General features: G+C 35.3%; 2 protein-coding genes across 4 annotated transcripts; one reads left to right on the forward strand and one right to left on the reverse strand.

Annotated features, from left to right (window-relative positions):
* Positions 1-6,134, forward strand: LOC11443293 (dnaJ protein ERDJ2A). 2 transcript variants are annotated; one of them, XM_024776244.2, is made up of 11 exons: positions 1-120; positions 667-900; positions 1,024-1,119; positions 1,281-1,401; positions 1,505-1,611; positions 2,022-2,239; positions 2,343-2,520; positions 2,641-2,760; positions 3,683-3,769; positions 4,502-4,612; positions 5,053-6,134. In XM_024776244.2, the coding sequence occupies exons 2-11, from the start codon at positions 715-717 to the stop codon at positions 5,884-5,886; spliced, it is 2,058 nt and encodes a 685-aa protein (XP_024632012.2). In that variant the 5' UTR covers positions 1-120; positions 667-714; the 3' UTR covers positions 5,887-6,134. The 2 variants fall into 2 exon arrangements, with proteins under 2 accessions (XP_024632012.2, XP_039686444.1); XM_039830510.1 differs by lacking the exon at positions 1-120 and adding an exon at positions 122-233.
* A 3,219-nt stretch (positions 6,135-9,353) lies between these two features.
* LOC11443693 (uncharacterized) lies at positions 9,354-15,377 on the reverse strand. 2 transcript variants are annotated; one of them, XM_024777254.2, is made up of 8 exons: positions 15,027-15,377; positions 14,809-14,949; positions 13,584-13,811; positions 11,816-12,023; positions 11,134-11,270; positions 10,768-10,848; positions 10,342-10,408; positions 9,354-10,227 (listed from the first exon to the last, which is right to left on the reverse strand). In XM_024777254.2, the coding sequence occupies exons 1-8, from the start codon at positions 15,299-15,301 to the stop codon at positions 9,928-9,930; spliced, it is 1,437 nt and encodes a 478-aa protein (XP_024633022.1). In that variant the 5' UTR covers positions 15,302-15,377; the 3' UTR covers positions 9,354-9,927. The 2 variants fall into 2 exon arrangements, with proteins under 2 accessions (XP_024633022.1, XP_003595368.1); XM_003595320.3 differs by having other exon boundaries at positions 13,584-13,806; positions 15,027-15,365.
* Between the last annotated feature and the right edge of the window lie 375 nt (positions 15,378-15,752).

Consider the following 15,752-nt stretch of genomic DNA (forward strand, 5'->3'; position numbering starts at 1 on the left):
AGCTATAAAAGTTAAGAAAAGGGTTTAAGACTCGAAACACACATCACCACTTCACACACTCAAAATCGTAACAACACAGTAACGTGACGCGTGAGATACCTCAATTCAACTCTCTCAAAGGTAACAGTAAAAACTCTTTACATAAACAATTTTTCTTACATTCTAACAAAATTTTCATTCTATTTGTCCGATCCAATCTCCTTCGATTTCAAACTTCACCTTTCAATCCCTAGGTTTTGTATCTACTATTCTTCAATTTCATCATTGTTGCATGTTTTTGTATAATCTCGATTAACCCCCCCCTTTTGCGTTGATTTCACAATTTTCTGCTCTTATTTTTCTTTCTGATTCTGAATCTACGGTATGAATTTCAACGGTGTATATATTATCATTATAATCTAATTTTTTTTATTCTAATTTGATAATTGTTTTTTTCAATTTTTTCTTTCTGTCAAGTTATGTAAAGAAACTTAGATTGGGGTTTTCACCAGGGTCATGAGTGATGTTTTTTTTTTGAAACTTTATCTTAATTGTGGTGTTTTCTGTTAATTATTTCTGAATTGTTGATTTTCTGATTAAAATGTTATGTAATATGATGTTCATCGATTGAATTAGTAGCAGTAACAATTAATAACAATCTGACAAGAGTTTTTTGTTTTTTTTCAGGTTTTTTTAACTTTGTAAGAGGTTGTTGGGTACTGAAGGTTAGCGACGATGGCGGCTTCGGAGGAGACAAGTGCCTTGTTCCCAATATTCATATTGACAATAATGGCCATCCCTATTGTTCCGTATACGATAACAAAGTTATGTCGTGCGGCTTCCAAGAAATCGAAGAGCATTCACTGTCAGTGCAATGACTGCTCTCGATCAGGGAAGTATCGCAAATCCATCTTTCAAAGGGTGGGATCAATTTACTCCTATCTGTGTGTTTATGGATTCAACTTGTTGCATATTGTTTACTTTCAATTGTGAGATTTAATTTGGAATTCTGATTTGTGTTTGTTTGTTTCTTTGATTTTGCAGATTTCGAATGTCTCCACGTATAATAACTTGACATTGTTACTGCTTTGGGTGATTATGATTATTCTGGTTTATTACATAAAGTCTATGAGTAGCGAGGTAAACAATCGCTTGTTAAATTGAATTTCTTGATTTCACTGTATGAGATTTGAATTTAGTATTGATGGGTGTTGTGTATGTTGTATAACATTTTGCTTATCTGCCGAGTGTTTGAATGGGATGTGACGTGTTCTGATGTTTCTCCTGTAAATTTTATGCAGATCACAGTTTTTGATCCATTTAGTATTCTTGGATTAGAGCCCGGAGCAGTTGAGTCTGAAATTAAGAAAAAATATAGGAGACTTTCTATTCAGTACCATCCGGATAAAAATCCAGACCCAGGTTGAAGACGTTTCTCAATTTTGCAAACTTTGATGTTTGCAAGAAAATGTGCTTTCTGCAACTACCTGTGTAACTGATATTGTTTTTATTCGTTTTGTTTCAGAGGCACACAAGTACTTTGTCGAGCACATTGCTAAGGCTTATCAAGCTCTGACTGATCCAGTAGCTCGTGAAAATTACGAGAAATATGGTCATCCTGATGGCAGACAGGTAATAAAACTGCAATGCAATAAAACTGTATTTTTGTTTGCATTAGGAATATATATAGTGGGCCACTGCCTTATATTTGGAGCTGGGCTTTGGCCCAATCCTGTCCTTTTCCTAAGTCAGAATTCTGTTAGTCACTGTTAGAAATTCAGTTATGACAGTTATGAATCCAGTTAATCACAGTTAGAAATTCAGTTAGTAGCTGTTAGGAATTCAGTTAGAAGGTAGTTACATCCAGCTGTACTATAAATACACCACTGTACTCTTGTGCCAATCAGAATAAAATATACAAGATTATCTCATCTCTGATTCTCTAGAATTCTCTCTCTTTCCTCCACTTTCCCTTACTTTCTATGCATTTCAGTTTCTGATAGTTTACATTCTGGTGGGATATTTGGAATATTTTATTGCAGGGATTTCAAATGGGTATAGCTCTCCCTCAATTCCTTCTGAATATTGATGGGGCATCTGGTGGGATACTTTTGCTTTGGATTGTTGGTATCTGCATTCTCTTGCCATTGGTCATTGCTGTTGTCTATCTCTCAAGATCATCAAAGTATACCGGAAACTATGTGATGCATCAAACGCTTTCCACTTACTATTACTTCATGAAGCCTTCTTTGGCCCCTAGGTATATTTCTTGTGCAATTCTTTTTGTCAAATTTGGGTGAGAACCCACACCATCTATCTTGCATTCTTGTTATTATTTTTGACGTGAATATTATTATATACAGCAAAGTCATGGATGTCTTCACAAAGGCTGCTGAATACATGGAAATTCCAGTTCGAAGGACCGATGATGAACCTCTTCAGAAGCTTTTTATGTTGGTAAGGAGTGAGTTGAATCTTGACCTCAAGAACATTAAGCAAGAGCAGGCCAAGTTTTGGAAGCAGCATCCTGCACTAGTTAAGGTATCTTATTGTATGGCTGGCTATGCCAAATAGATTATTCTTTTTTTATTGGTACATACATATTCTATTCTGATTTCAATTAGTCATTTGTGTGCTCACAACCATGCTATTTTCTTTTAGACGGAGCTGTTAGTTCAAGCTCAGTTGACTCGTGAATTTGCAGCCTTGTCTCCATCTTTAGCAAGTGATTTCAGACGGATTTTGGAAACAGCACCTCGCCTGCTTGAAGAGCTAATGAAGGTGACTAACTGACTATTTCTCTTCTGCTTCTTGGTAGACTAGATTTAATGTTCTTGCTTTCTTTATCATGCTGTTCCCTTTAGTCTGTACCCTATTTTGAAAATTTTTGTTTCAGAGAATTGCTTCGATAACAAAATTTTGAAACACTGAATCCTTAAATATTTTCCAATGCATACTAAATCACTACATGTACCCATGCCTGGATCCTATTTAAACAATCATAATTTATTGAGTTTTAGTCACTTGTCAAGTTGCTTTAAGACAGTAGTCACAATAAAAGCAGTCAATGGCTGAAGTGGATTTTATTCAAACTGCATTTTTAGAGGAATTGAAATTGTGTATGGTTAAAGCAAGATAAGTTTTATGTAAACGCCTTAAGGAAGCATGTGGGTTATATTCAGTTTTCCCTCATACAAATGTATTGGAAGTTGGAACATGGTTTTATATTAGGAAAGGAACCAAATAGTGGCTGTAACTATCTTTAGATGCATGGTTTATGTTATTGATAACTATATGAAAGAATAATGTTATATATGATTATACTCACCAACTCAATCCCAAATGTTTTTGCAAATACGTTACTTAATTTCTCCAAAATTTTCTAAAACTAAAGAAATTAAAAGAAACAGGCTGAACTGCACTTGCGGTAAGCCATTCCTGTGTGTGGGTTGATATGAAATGTTTTAATAGATGTTAGCATTTTCCTTATTGAATTACTTGGACTGCTGAGCTTTTCAGTACCAAAGCTAAGATGATAACCACATTTAAAATGAAGCACATTTGCACCCTATAATCATCAAGTTTTTCCTGTCATCATTGTCTTATGTGATGGTCGATATACAATACTTATGTTTATTTATTGTTTTGAACCTATTATATTTGCATTTTTTTTCATTGTTTAATGCTCTAGTCTCTGTAAAAGATGGCAGTTATACCACGGAATGCTCAGGGACATGGGTGGCTGAGACCTGCGATCGGTGTTGTTGAGCTTTCTCAATGTATCATCCAGGTAATGAATCTAAGTCAATGTAAAGTATTACTATTGGGTCATTTTTATTTCCTCCAATTGCACTTTTACATATGCACAGAAACGAAGGAATTACATTTAACTGATACATTTAAACCCTTAGCCCCCCTAGCTAAGGGTTGTGGTGATACCCTGATCTGGGAATGGTGCAAATTCCTCTTCTCCTATACTTTCTTTCATCACAATAAAAATATGGAATCAAATTTAATTTAATTGCTTATAATGAAAGATGTATGCAATGACTAATGAATAATGTAATTGTAAATTAGACTTCAACAATTTCCTTTGTCTCTGGTATATTATATTGAATCAAGTTCCTCCATTCATTTCATAGTCTATTATTATAGAAGTTTTCATCATAGGATACGGATGTGCTATTTTTCTTAATCATTACGATTTTTATATGTAAAAACTGTTTAAAAGTGCTTGTGCTTGTGCTTGTTGAATGCTATAATTTTTTTTTTTGGAATTTTCCTTTAGTACCTTTTGGGTTATGCTGCACCTATTGACATGTTCTTAGTTAAGGATGAAAGGTTGTCCGGTTAGTTTAATTTTATGATATGGATTCAAGTTATGCAATTTTCCTTTTGTTTGTTTGTTTCCTTGTTCAACAAAGCATTCTAGCTGCTTATTTTACCAACTAATATTATTGCTTTCTCAGTATTTTAAAACACCTTTATGAATTTATTTTTTGATTTATGACCTCCTATGCAGGCTGTTCCTCTCAGTGCTAGAAAGACTACCGGTGGATCACCTGAAGGCATTGCACCATTTCTGCAGCTGCCCCATATTAGTGAGTCTGTTGTTAAGAAGGTGGCCCGTAAGGTGCGTCAAAACACTATACATATGGTTAAATATTCCTGCTCTAAATGCTTGTGTCCATGCTATTTCTTATGTATTTACATCGTCTAATGTTCTCGAGGGTTAACATACTTGCAAACCATTTATGCACATTTTTCTATGAAATCCAATTGTAGCTAGTTAGCCCTCGTTGGATCCTGTTCAATATAAGTCTGATTTCTGCCAAGTGTTCTATGTACCACCATATATATACGGATTAAGGGATATTCTTCATATTGGTTCTAGTGGCTGTATTATTAATTATGTGAAAATGCTACAGTTGGCCCACTGTTGTGACTGATGGCTGTTTGAAATTTAAATGTTGGATTTCCAATTGATTTTTATGTCATACTGAATTTCCAATTTGATCCCATGCTCATGACTGTCGGAAGTTGGAACTAACCATTTTTCTTCTTCCTATGCAGAAGGTAAGAACATTTCAGGAACTTTATGAGATGGACTCACAGGAGCGAGCTGAGCTACTTACTCAAACGGCAGGGTTATCTTCTGAAGAAGTACAAGACGTTGAGATTGTCCTGGATATGATGCCTTCCTTGACCCTTGATGTAACATGTGAGACTGAAGGAGAAGAGGGTATACAAGAAGGTGACATTGTTACCATCCATGCTTGGATTAATAATAAAAGGGGTAATGGCCTGATTGCGGCCCTTCCCCATGCCCCCCACTACCCATTTCACAAGGAAGAGAATTTCTGGTTTTTGCTTGCGGATTCTGTTTCGAACAATGTGTGGTTTTTTCAGAAGGTTAGTTTCATGGATGAAGGTGCTGCTGTAACTGCTGCTTCTAAGGCAATTGCAGAATCTAAGGAGGGTTCCGGAGCAAGCCCGAAGGAGACCAGTAAGGCAGTTGCCGAAGCAGTGGAGAAGGTGAAGGGGGGATCTAGATTGGTAATGGGCAAGTTCCAGGCCCCATCAGAGGGTAACTATAATTTGACTTGCTATTGTTTGTGCGACTCTTGGTTGGGCTGTGACAGGAAGACAAATATAAAGTTCAAAGTTTTGAAACGAACCCGGGCTGGCACTAGGGGTGCTGTTTTGGCTGATGAGGGACCTATCATGGAGGATGGAGTTGAGGAGGATGAGGACAATGAGGATGAGGAGTATGATGACGACTACGAGAGTGAGTATAGTGAAGATGAAGAAGATGATCAAAACTCCAAAAATAAGAATCAAGCTGCTAATGGAACCACAAATAAAAATGGCGAAGCTGCTGAAAGTTCCGGCTCTGATGAAGAATGAGATTTTTTTTGTTTTTGTTTTTGAAAAGGATACTAGAACCATACTCTCATCTTTTTGTTCCTTTTGGTTGGTAGAAGATGAATTGTAGCAATAGTCATCTATACTGTCCATCTTAGTTTATCTGTTGGACTATATTCATACTTGAACTTCTGTTCTTACCTTTATTCAGCTGATATCATGATTAAATTCTCATGTTATCTGAAACATTTAAAGTATGAAAATGAGTTTAAGGATTAAATTTTGGTTCAGTTTCCGTTTTCGGACGCTTCTAAGTTTTGTATTAGATATCTAAGTAGCCCTTTGGTTTTGCATCTGAAGTATGGAAAATGAGCAACATGATGGCATTACTTTTTATGGTTAATTAAGGTTTTAGTCCCTATAAATATTCACAAATATTCACAGTTTTGTTTTTAGTCCCTACAAAATAAAATCACACTTTTTAAGTCTCTCTGACATTTTCCTTGAGCATTTTAAGGACAAAAAATGTTGATGGAAAATTTTTATAGGGACCAAAAATGCTGATGGAACATTTTTATAGGGACTAAATATATTGATGAAAATTTTTATAAGGACTAAAAAGTGTAATTTTATTGTAGGGATTAAAAACAAAACTGTAAATATTTATAGGAACTAAAAACTTAATTAATCCTATTTTTACGAGAGATGCTTTATTGAATGAATGGAGTGGAATTATGAATATCCAAAAGGGAGATTCTTTTCACTCTCAAATCACTGCAGAACATATTCAACTCATGATTTTAGAATATATATTTTTTTAAATGAATATTACCAACAAAAATACATTCAAACCACATATCTTTGATTGCATGAATAGAGGTAATTCAAACTCGTTTATTTTTCTGTTGGCATCCAAAAAGCCATCATGTGCCTTTTTTTAAGCATTGAAAACATGCATGTCTTTTTCTTTTTGATTCCTCTGATATACTATTATAGCCGATCTTCAAAACATAAACCCACATTGCTTTTTTGACATGGATTTCTTTTCCTATTTTCTGCTTAATGTCTCTATCTAAAAGCTGTTTGTTGGATCAAATTAGATGTGTTTGATAAACAAAGGTGCTATGTGAAGTAACCATTAAGCTTTTTTCATTTTTGTTTGATAGCAAAACCTTGGACCAACCTAAATGCATTTCCTAAGAGATTTTTAACTAGACTCGGTATTGCATTGGTGAGTGGTGACTACAACACTATCTTGGGTGCTCATTAACATAGAGGTTTCCTGACTGATGCTAACAATCAGGGCCGTCCCTGTGAAATAGGAGGCTTGACTCTCTTTTTAAAATAGGCTCCTAGTAAAATAAAACGTAATTTTTTTGTGTAGTTAAATTTCATTAAAAGAAAATCAGAGTCAGAAGAATGTCTGAAAGAAATTAAAAAAAGTTAAGTGAAAGAGGTGAAATTTATCTAACGGTGTCGTTTGAATTTGTCACTCCACTGTTGTGGAAAAGGGTAAAACGAATGGTTTATTCGAAGAAAAAAATGATTGTTGTGATTCTTTCAATGAAATAGCTTTTCAAATTGACTGATTAAGTGATTATACAAATTAGGGGTGGTTTGATAGAATCCGATTTATGTACAAAAAGGAGAACTAGAGTCTAGAAAAAAACTCAAACGTGTACTAAAGAAAGAAAAGGATATAACATATATATTTTTTATTTAAATGGGGGATAGGTATTAGATTTAATTTTCGTTAGAGACCCGTAGCATTTGGAGGCCCGACCTGGTTGAGCACCTTGCACACCCTCAAAGCCGGGTCTGCTAACAATTTAATCCACATCCCAATAGGGGGAGATGCTTTAACTTGGTTTGATGGATAAATTCTTGTTCTACTTCAACCTGCACTACTTTGCTCCTAGAGTTTCAACATAACATACTGAGGTTAGAGTTGCTTCTCAATTCAACAAGACTTATACAATTCAACAACCAAATAACATTTTACTTATCTATGTGTCCACGTCTTTAAATGAAGACCTAAAGCTTCTCATTTCCAACCTATAGTTGAAAGAGTTAAAGTCATGCTCTCTACTTGCAAAGCTTCTCTTTTATGTACAACTTACTTATTTACTCTTGGTCATCGAGGTTAATTAAAGAATGAGAAAGATGGATTATGAATTTTATTTGGAGTGGAGACATTAGTAAGAGAAACCTAGTCATCGTGGCTTGGCATAAACTTTGCACACCTATTTTAGAAGGAGGATTTGGCATTAGATCATTATCTGAAATCAATGAAGCTAAAACTTTGGTGGGAATTGTTAGACTCATAATCAATTGGCAATTTTCTTGAGAAGCAAGGTAATTTGGAATAGTTGGGCTAAGTTAATTTGGAATAGTGCCCAATACCTCTCTCCAAATCTCTTTTAGCTTTTTGACCAAGAAAAAAACTCTCTTTTAGCTTCAAGATTGATGCACAATAAACTTCCCATAGATGAAAACTTAATTGTCAGAGGCTGTCAAATTTCTACTATGTGTTCCCTTTGATCTAAAGAAGATTAAGATATTTTCTATTTTATTGTTAAAAAAAAAAGATATTTTCCATTTGTTATGTGCTTGTCACTATGCTCAAAATATGAGGAATTGACTTAGCTCTAAGATCAAATTTTCCATTCATCATTCATCTATAGAGGTTGGTCTTCTCAGTGTGGAATTGTCATTTTATCCAGGCTTAATTGCACTTTTGACCCCTATCTTTTTAAATAATATTTAGGGTGCCACGTGGCCCCCTAAATAATACACGTGGCACCTCACTAATGGACTGGGGGTCCAAAACTGCCAAAGAATCAAAACATAGGGGGCTGTTTTGTATTTAAATTAGTTAGGGGGTCATAACCGCAACTTTTGAAAAGATAAGGGTCCAAAAGTGCAATTAAGCCTTTTATCTACTATCATTAACTTTTGTAGAAACCAAAGTAGGTTCAATAATAAATGGATCTTCACCCCAATAATAAACATATTCCTTGGAGTACAGGGGCAAACATGATTATTTCCAACACTTCACTTTCTGGTAATTACATTCAAATTCCATTTTCTAATTCCATACCAAGCTTTTACAGTGAGGATCAATCATCCAAATCCTCCCTTAATTAATGAAGTTATCTCAAAACCATCCATTCTTTTTTGGATAAAATCCAACTTAGATGGAGGTGCTTTAGGTACTTGTTTCAATCTTCAACGGATGATCGAGAATCATCAGAAGTTTGCTGCTCAAAAGGATCTCTGATCCTAACATTGTCTTTCTTCTCTCGTTGTTTCAAGGCACTACTCAGTCAGATGGCTCTTGCTAATGGAGAATCAATGACTTAGTAACACTTTTTTACTTACATAATGCAAAAAATGAATATTTTGGTGTATATTATATAAAGCGGATCCGAATAAACTCTCTTGATTATCACTTACTAAAAGAATTTTATGGTAATTGGAATTTTCCATTAAAAGAGAAAGACACAAAATACATAAAAAATATGATTTATTATATTTCTGTTTCAAAAAATAATATTTATTTTTTGTCTCTTTCTTTCCTACCGAAAAATTACTAGAGTATCCCTATCCCATCCTAAACACCTAACATTGCTAGGGATACAAGACGTAATGAAACCTGATTGTAAAATACAAATTAGTTCAACACATTTTTTTTTGCTGCTTAGGAGACAAATGGTGTGATGTAGTATGGTAGGAAACAGATCCGGAATGCAGAAGAGTTGATCCTTGGTGCTTTTAGAAATGATCATCTCTGTGTAACTCCGACGAATAAGATCAGAGTTCAAATGAATATATATGTGCTCCTCGCTTGAAGAGTATCAAGCAGCAAGAATCAGCCGGATCGCCTTCAATCTTCAACAGTTTACATAATGCTTCTGGTACTATTATCATATGTTCAAGTAATCATTATAGTTCTCGCTGCTCAAGGCAAAATTCAGGTTCCTAGGCCACCATTCACTTTGAGAAGGCAACACCAAATATGTACCATCAAGTCAAGAGCAATTTTTTCAGACAAATAACTTCATGGGCCTTTACTTTTTTCGCTTAGGTATCTTTGCATCGCGGAGTTTCACATGCAGGAGGTGGAACACCAAAAACCCAATCAAGAACATTCAAATATTTGGATCTGAACACATCCCTTTCTTGTGCATAGCAGTGCATTATGATGGCTGTTGATAAGCTGAAAACTACAACATCAGCTCTTTTAATCCTTCTAGACTGTGGCAGATATCCGGCATCAGCTATGCATGTGAAGAAACTCTCAATAGCCCGGGCAAGGCAGTATAATGATATCTCCATTCGCCTGCTTTTCTTTTCAATCGCTAATCCTAGGCCAGGTGGGAACTGCAAGAAAATGCGAAGTGCAACTTTACTAAAATACTGTTATTGTATAATAATAATAATTGGATTATCGCTAATGAAACAGATATAAATATGTGGATACAGTAAACAACATACCGTTCCCATGGCCACCATTGGAACATTACATGTTTTGAAGATCCTAAACAGAAAGCAGGTCCACATCCTGATTTAGAATAAAGGCATCCATAGTACCCATGTTAGTTTCAAGTTTCAACAAAATTGATACTGCCATAATAATAACAATAAGGTGAAGCAAAGAAGAATGAGGACACGAAAAGGCTACCGGGTGCATATATCAAAAAGTAATTGAGCCTAAGAAAAGAAAGCAAGTATATAAAGTAGTGTCAGGCTACCGTTTCCTCTTTCAACAGAACCATTTGAGTTAACCATTTTTTTAATGGAATAATTAGATTTCACTTTAAGCTGGGGCAATGCAAACATAAAAACTTGTTTCAGATCAAAACTAATTTAGGAGCAAGACAACCAGCAAAAAAAAAATAGTGCAGAGAACAAGATGCTAACCAGGCAGATGCACAATACACAGACAGAAATAAGCTTGATCTTGCAGTGCCAATAAGACCCTTTGCCAATATTGTGTAAGGTCTGCAATTAAGTATTTTGATAACAGGCAATGAGAAAGTGAAAAACAATATAATCTCATAACTATGTAGTACAAAGCATGATCTTCCTTTAGTGCTATATTTGAGAGTATGAGAAATATTGGATGGAACAATTTAATGTCCAGAAAAGCCCCTTTCATGACAAAATCAGCATATATATATGTGCCACTTCTAAAGCTAATGTATTCAATTTGAAAAAGGTCCACTAACTATAACACTTCAATCATGTGAATAGTTGATTGATTGCTACTTATTCCAATCAGATTACCTTTGTAAAAGTCCTTTTCTGTGAACTATTAGGGCCGGTATCAGATAAACTGGAAGATAAACAGGTAATGCTCTTTTGTAGGCTTGAATGAGAAAAGAAATGATGTGCCCAGAACATGATTGATTCCCATGTACAATCTGCAAAATGTCAGTGATTTTGAACACCGAAATAAGCAACAGAAAATCACAAATTAAATATTTGACAGATATAAATGAAATGTTTCAAACAGAAATTGCAATGTTTTACAGTGAAACCAAGAGGCCATCGGGCAAGAATGGCATAGTTGAAAACAATTAAAAAGATTAAAAAAAAAAAGGAAGGTGAAATTCAATACCATCAGTGTGATTAAACTTGAACGGATAATTTTGTTATGGCATAGAGCAGAAAAGAAAGATTAAAACCTATATCTTTCTACCAAAGTCCAGACGTTTTGAAGTTCGCATGTGGTCCCAAGTCAAGTATGAATAAATATTCATCAGAAGAGACACGTTTCTCATGATTCAACCAATCAGAATAAAAAAAGGATGCTACTGTTAAGGTGTGATCAAATTCAACTTTCAAATTTGATATTGAACACTGTTTAATAAATAATTATTTTACTCTATTTATTTTCTATGGGTTAATTAATATACTGGGGTTGAATAAAAATGACAAAAATAAAATACAAATTGATATTTCATACCGTGCACGGAACTTTCATATTTGGATCTAATTTCACGTCGACACCCATGGTCTTGTAGTATTTCTTTATTGCATTGAGATTAGTAAAAGGCTTGCCACTGGCTATATCTTTTACACCTTGTAAGATAACTGGATCCTTTCCACCATGTTTATTGAGAAAGGACTTATATGAAGCAGGTAAACTCTCTTGGTTTAATATATACGCAGACCTGAAATCAAAAAATTCTCTATCATCACTAATTTTCTCTATAAAAAATTCCTTCAATAATTATTAAAAGGGAGAAAAGTGGGGGAGGACGAATCGAGAGGGCCAAAAGTGTGATTATATTGGACACATGGCCCTAAGTTGAAACTATGAAGGGCGCACCTGCATGTACACAGTCATTGTTGCAAAACAGGAAACAGTATTTTATTTACATTAATGTGTTAGCAGTGTATTACACTTATGCATGTACTTAATTCAGTTGAGCATTCTGCTCACAGTTGTCTAACTGCGTCCACTGTCTAACTGCTTCTATCAGCTTCTACTATTGCTGTCAAGAGTAAATCATATTCTGTTATTAGCTAGAATCAGTAAACTGACTTAGCTTTAATTTCCCTTATAAATAGAACATTTTACATTCTAACATATCATCAAAGAATTCAGAATACATTTTACAGAAAATATCTCATAGTTTCTCATTTTCTCTTTCACTTTCAGTTACACACTCAACTTACTGACTAGCCTTCTTTCCAATATAATTTCAAAGTCCAGATGGTTGGCATGATCATCAATTTGAAAGTCGCATCATGACCAAGGAATAAGAGACTCACTATAATGATCATAAGCTAAAATTTCCTGCCAGGAAATTGTTGTACATAACAAGAACTTATTTTTATTGTGATAATGACATTATTGTAAGAGTTACAAACTTCAATACAGCAAAATAGTGGCAAAAAATGATACAGTTCTGGAACCATGTTGAAATACAATTTGTAAATAACAAATGAGGCAAGAGAAAGGATTAATATTTTTGAGTTGTGATTATGATTTTGTTTGTGAAAGATTAAGCACTGTAACTTATTTATACTAATACCAGGTTCTTAATTCTAATTAAATAAGGAAACAAATCATGCAGTACACACACGCGCGCGCACACAGATATATTCAATTGTATGAGAAATGCTACCGTGTACAAAAACTGTCATACAAAGATGGAACGGTAGAACAATTAACAAATCACGGTGGGAGATATACAACTATTCCAAAGCAAGTAAAAGCAATCTAACGCGATCCTACAAAAGTAAGCGCTTTCATACAAATTTGCGTCTTTTTCTTTCATAGAGAACATCAATTTCCTTGTAAGATAAGTAGATAACTAGACAAGGCAGTACCTGCAGCTTCAGTCACTATTAGCAATGACAAAACTAGTATTGGGTGTATTACTAACCAAAAATTAATGAATAGATCAGCCACTCACATTATATGACCTATTTAATTACACAGGATATGGTTTTACTGGAGTGCACCTATTAGCATTTTCATATCTCACATTTGGTGTCTATCTATTTAGATACATGCATACTTATCGGGGACCATAGCAACAGGAATCACATTATGCAACAACTTTAATCTATGAAGCCATCAACATCAAGTGAAACATGGACTATCATTTTAAGAGATCCTAAGTTACTGTCATGAAATTCAAAAGACAAGAGAGACTGAGCTAAAAAAGCATAGAAAAATAAATTAAATAAATAGAGAAGGGGAACATAGTATTGTTACATACAATATTTGGGAGGAGGAGAGACACATGAGGAAAATGTCTCCATGCTTCCATGTGAGAGGCTTACAAATTCTCCCAAACCGTTCGCTCTTAATCCCACAACGAGAAGCCAAGACAGCAGCACGCATGAGAATGTAAATGGCCAAACTTGTGTGTTGTGCCTCTAACCCTGTCAGAAGCATCGACTGCCCAGCAACAGCCCCTGCCAACAGAGCCCTCCACCTTGCTGTCCTGAACAACAAGCACATCACAAAACCAATCACAATCATACCCATTCCACAAACCCATGGACACAAACAACATTTTAACAATATATTTTCAATTTTCATATATTTATTAGTCATTTTATTGAAAGAAAAAAGTTGTTTCTTAGTTTTAAAGACAAACATAAGTTGCATAGCACATAGTTAAACATTTGTTTTGGGATAGAATCTACATGTATGTTAATCTTAGTAGTTAGTACTTGATATAATCCTGATTGAGACAGATTGCACTTGTGTGACATAATGTCACATTAAATTGGCCAATTCAAGTGTGGCATATGGCAATACAATTTTTTAGACATAAAAATATGTGAAAGAGAGAGAAAATAGTTGAATTGGCTTATGTGTCACAATTGAACTGGCCAATGACATTTCCGCCTTAATGATACACAAGTGGAGTCCGATTGAGACCAACAGATCAATAAGGGTAGGGATAGATCCTCTCTCCAAGTAAATTTACTTTTCACAAGGAATCAAAATAATACACACACACACACATGCACATATACATTTTTCCTCATGCATAAGGGATGGCAAATCGGGCAAACCCACCCCGCCCCATCACCACCCTATTTTTTTAGCTGGTTAGACGGGGTGGGCAAACTAGGAATGGGTTAAAAATCACAACTCACTCTAACAAAAATGTCGGGTTACACGGGCCGACCCAACGGTCCCAACCTGTTTTGCCATTTCTACTCATGTAGACCCATACTTCCACTATATCAACCCCCTTAAAGCACTATGACATTCATTCAATTGCCCAACACCACCACATGCAAATTGCTTAACAACTTACACTTATTCACATCATTTACAACATAGTTCAAAAATTCAAATTCACATCATTTACAACATAGTTCAAAAATTCAAATTATTGAGCTTTTAATCACTTCTAAAACTAACCTACTGTTATAACGATAAATCAATTATCACAAAACAAAATGAAGAGAAAAAGAAGAACATGCCTACGATGACCACCAATAGCAGCAATAACTTCATCCATTGAAACAAACGTTCCGGCGAAGGTTCCAAGAAACAAACCATATCTCAACGTTTCCTTCAAAGCCGTAACAATCACTTCACCATTCGTCACCGCAATCTCCTTCCTGAACAAATACAAAATCAATCATCACAAAGAAAAACGAATCACTACTTCATCAAGTTCAAAACTTTCTTCACTCACCTTGGCGGTTTTTTTCTTGCGAATCGCGCCAAGATCGCGAACAGAGCAAGACCTCCTTTGATACCAGCTCCAATCGAGAAACCCTTACCCGAAGCAACGACGACACGCCGGAGAATCTCCGGCGGAATAATAACGAACGCGCCGCCGGGGAAGGAAGGAGGGTTCGACGGTGGAGTGGAATGAGTGACGATTTTGTCATTGTGAAAACCGTTGATCTCGTCGGGAGTGTCGCGGCGGATGTCGCCGGAGTCGGCGGCGGGGGCGGGTGGTGACATGCGGCGGCGGAGGAAGGGTAGAAATGGAAGAGTGAAGTGTGAGTGGAAGTTATTTCAAAAGAGACAAGGGAATGAATGAAGATGAGAGTTATATTATTTTTTTCATTATGAGATTGCATTAATATGTGACACGTGGCATATAGTTTTATGATTTAATCAAATCAAATCAATCAACTAACTAATACATACTAGAAGTTAGTTTTTTCCCTCTTAATTCCATCATGAGTATGCATTTTTTTTTTCATTTATTTATCGACGACATTCGCCGTGACACTCCCGACGAGATCAACGGGTTTCATAATGACAAAAATCGTTCATTTTACTCTTCCGTCGATGCCTCCTTCTTTTCTCGGTTTGTTATAGTTTTGTCAGAAATTTTTCGATGAGTCGTTGTTGCTTTGGCGAAGGGTTTCTTGAAGGAAGCCGATACTAAAGGAGGTCTTACTCTTTT

This window comes from Medicago truncatula, chromosome 2 (assembly GCF_003473485.1).
Source record: "Medicago truncatula cultivar Jemalong A17 chromosome 2, MtrunA17r5.0-ANR, whole genome shotgun sequence".
Classification (NCBI taxonomy): Eukaryota; Viridiplantae; Streptophyta; class Magnoliopsida; order Fabales; family Fabaceae; genus Medicago; species Medicago truncatula.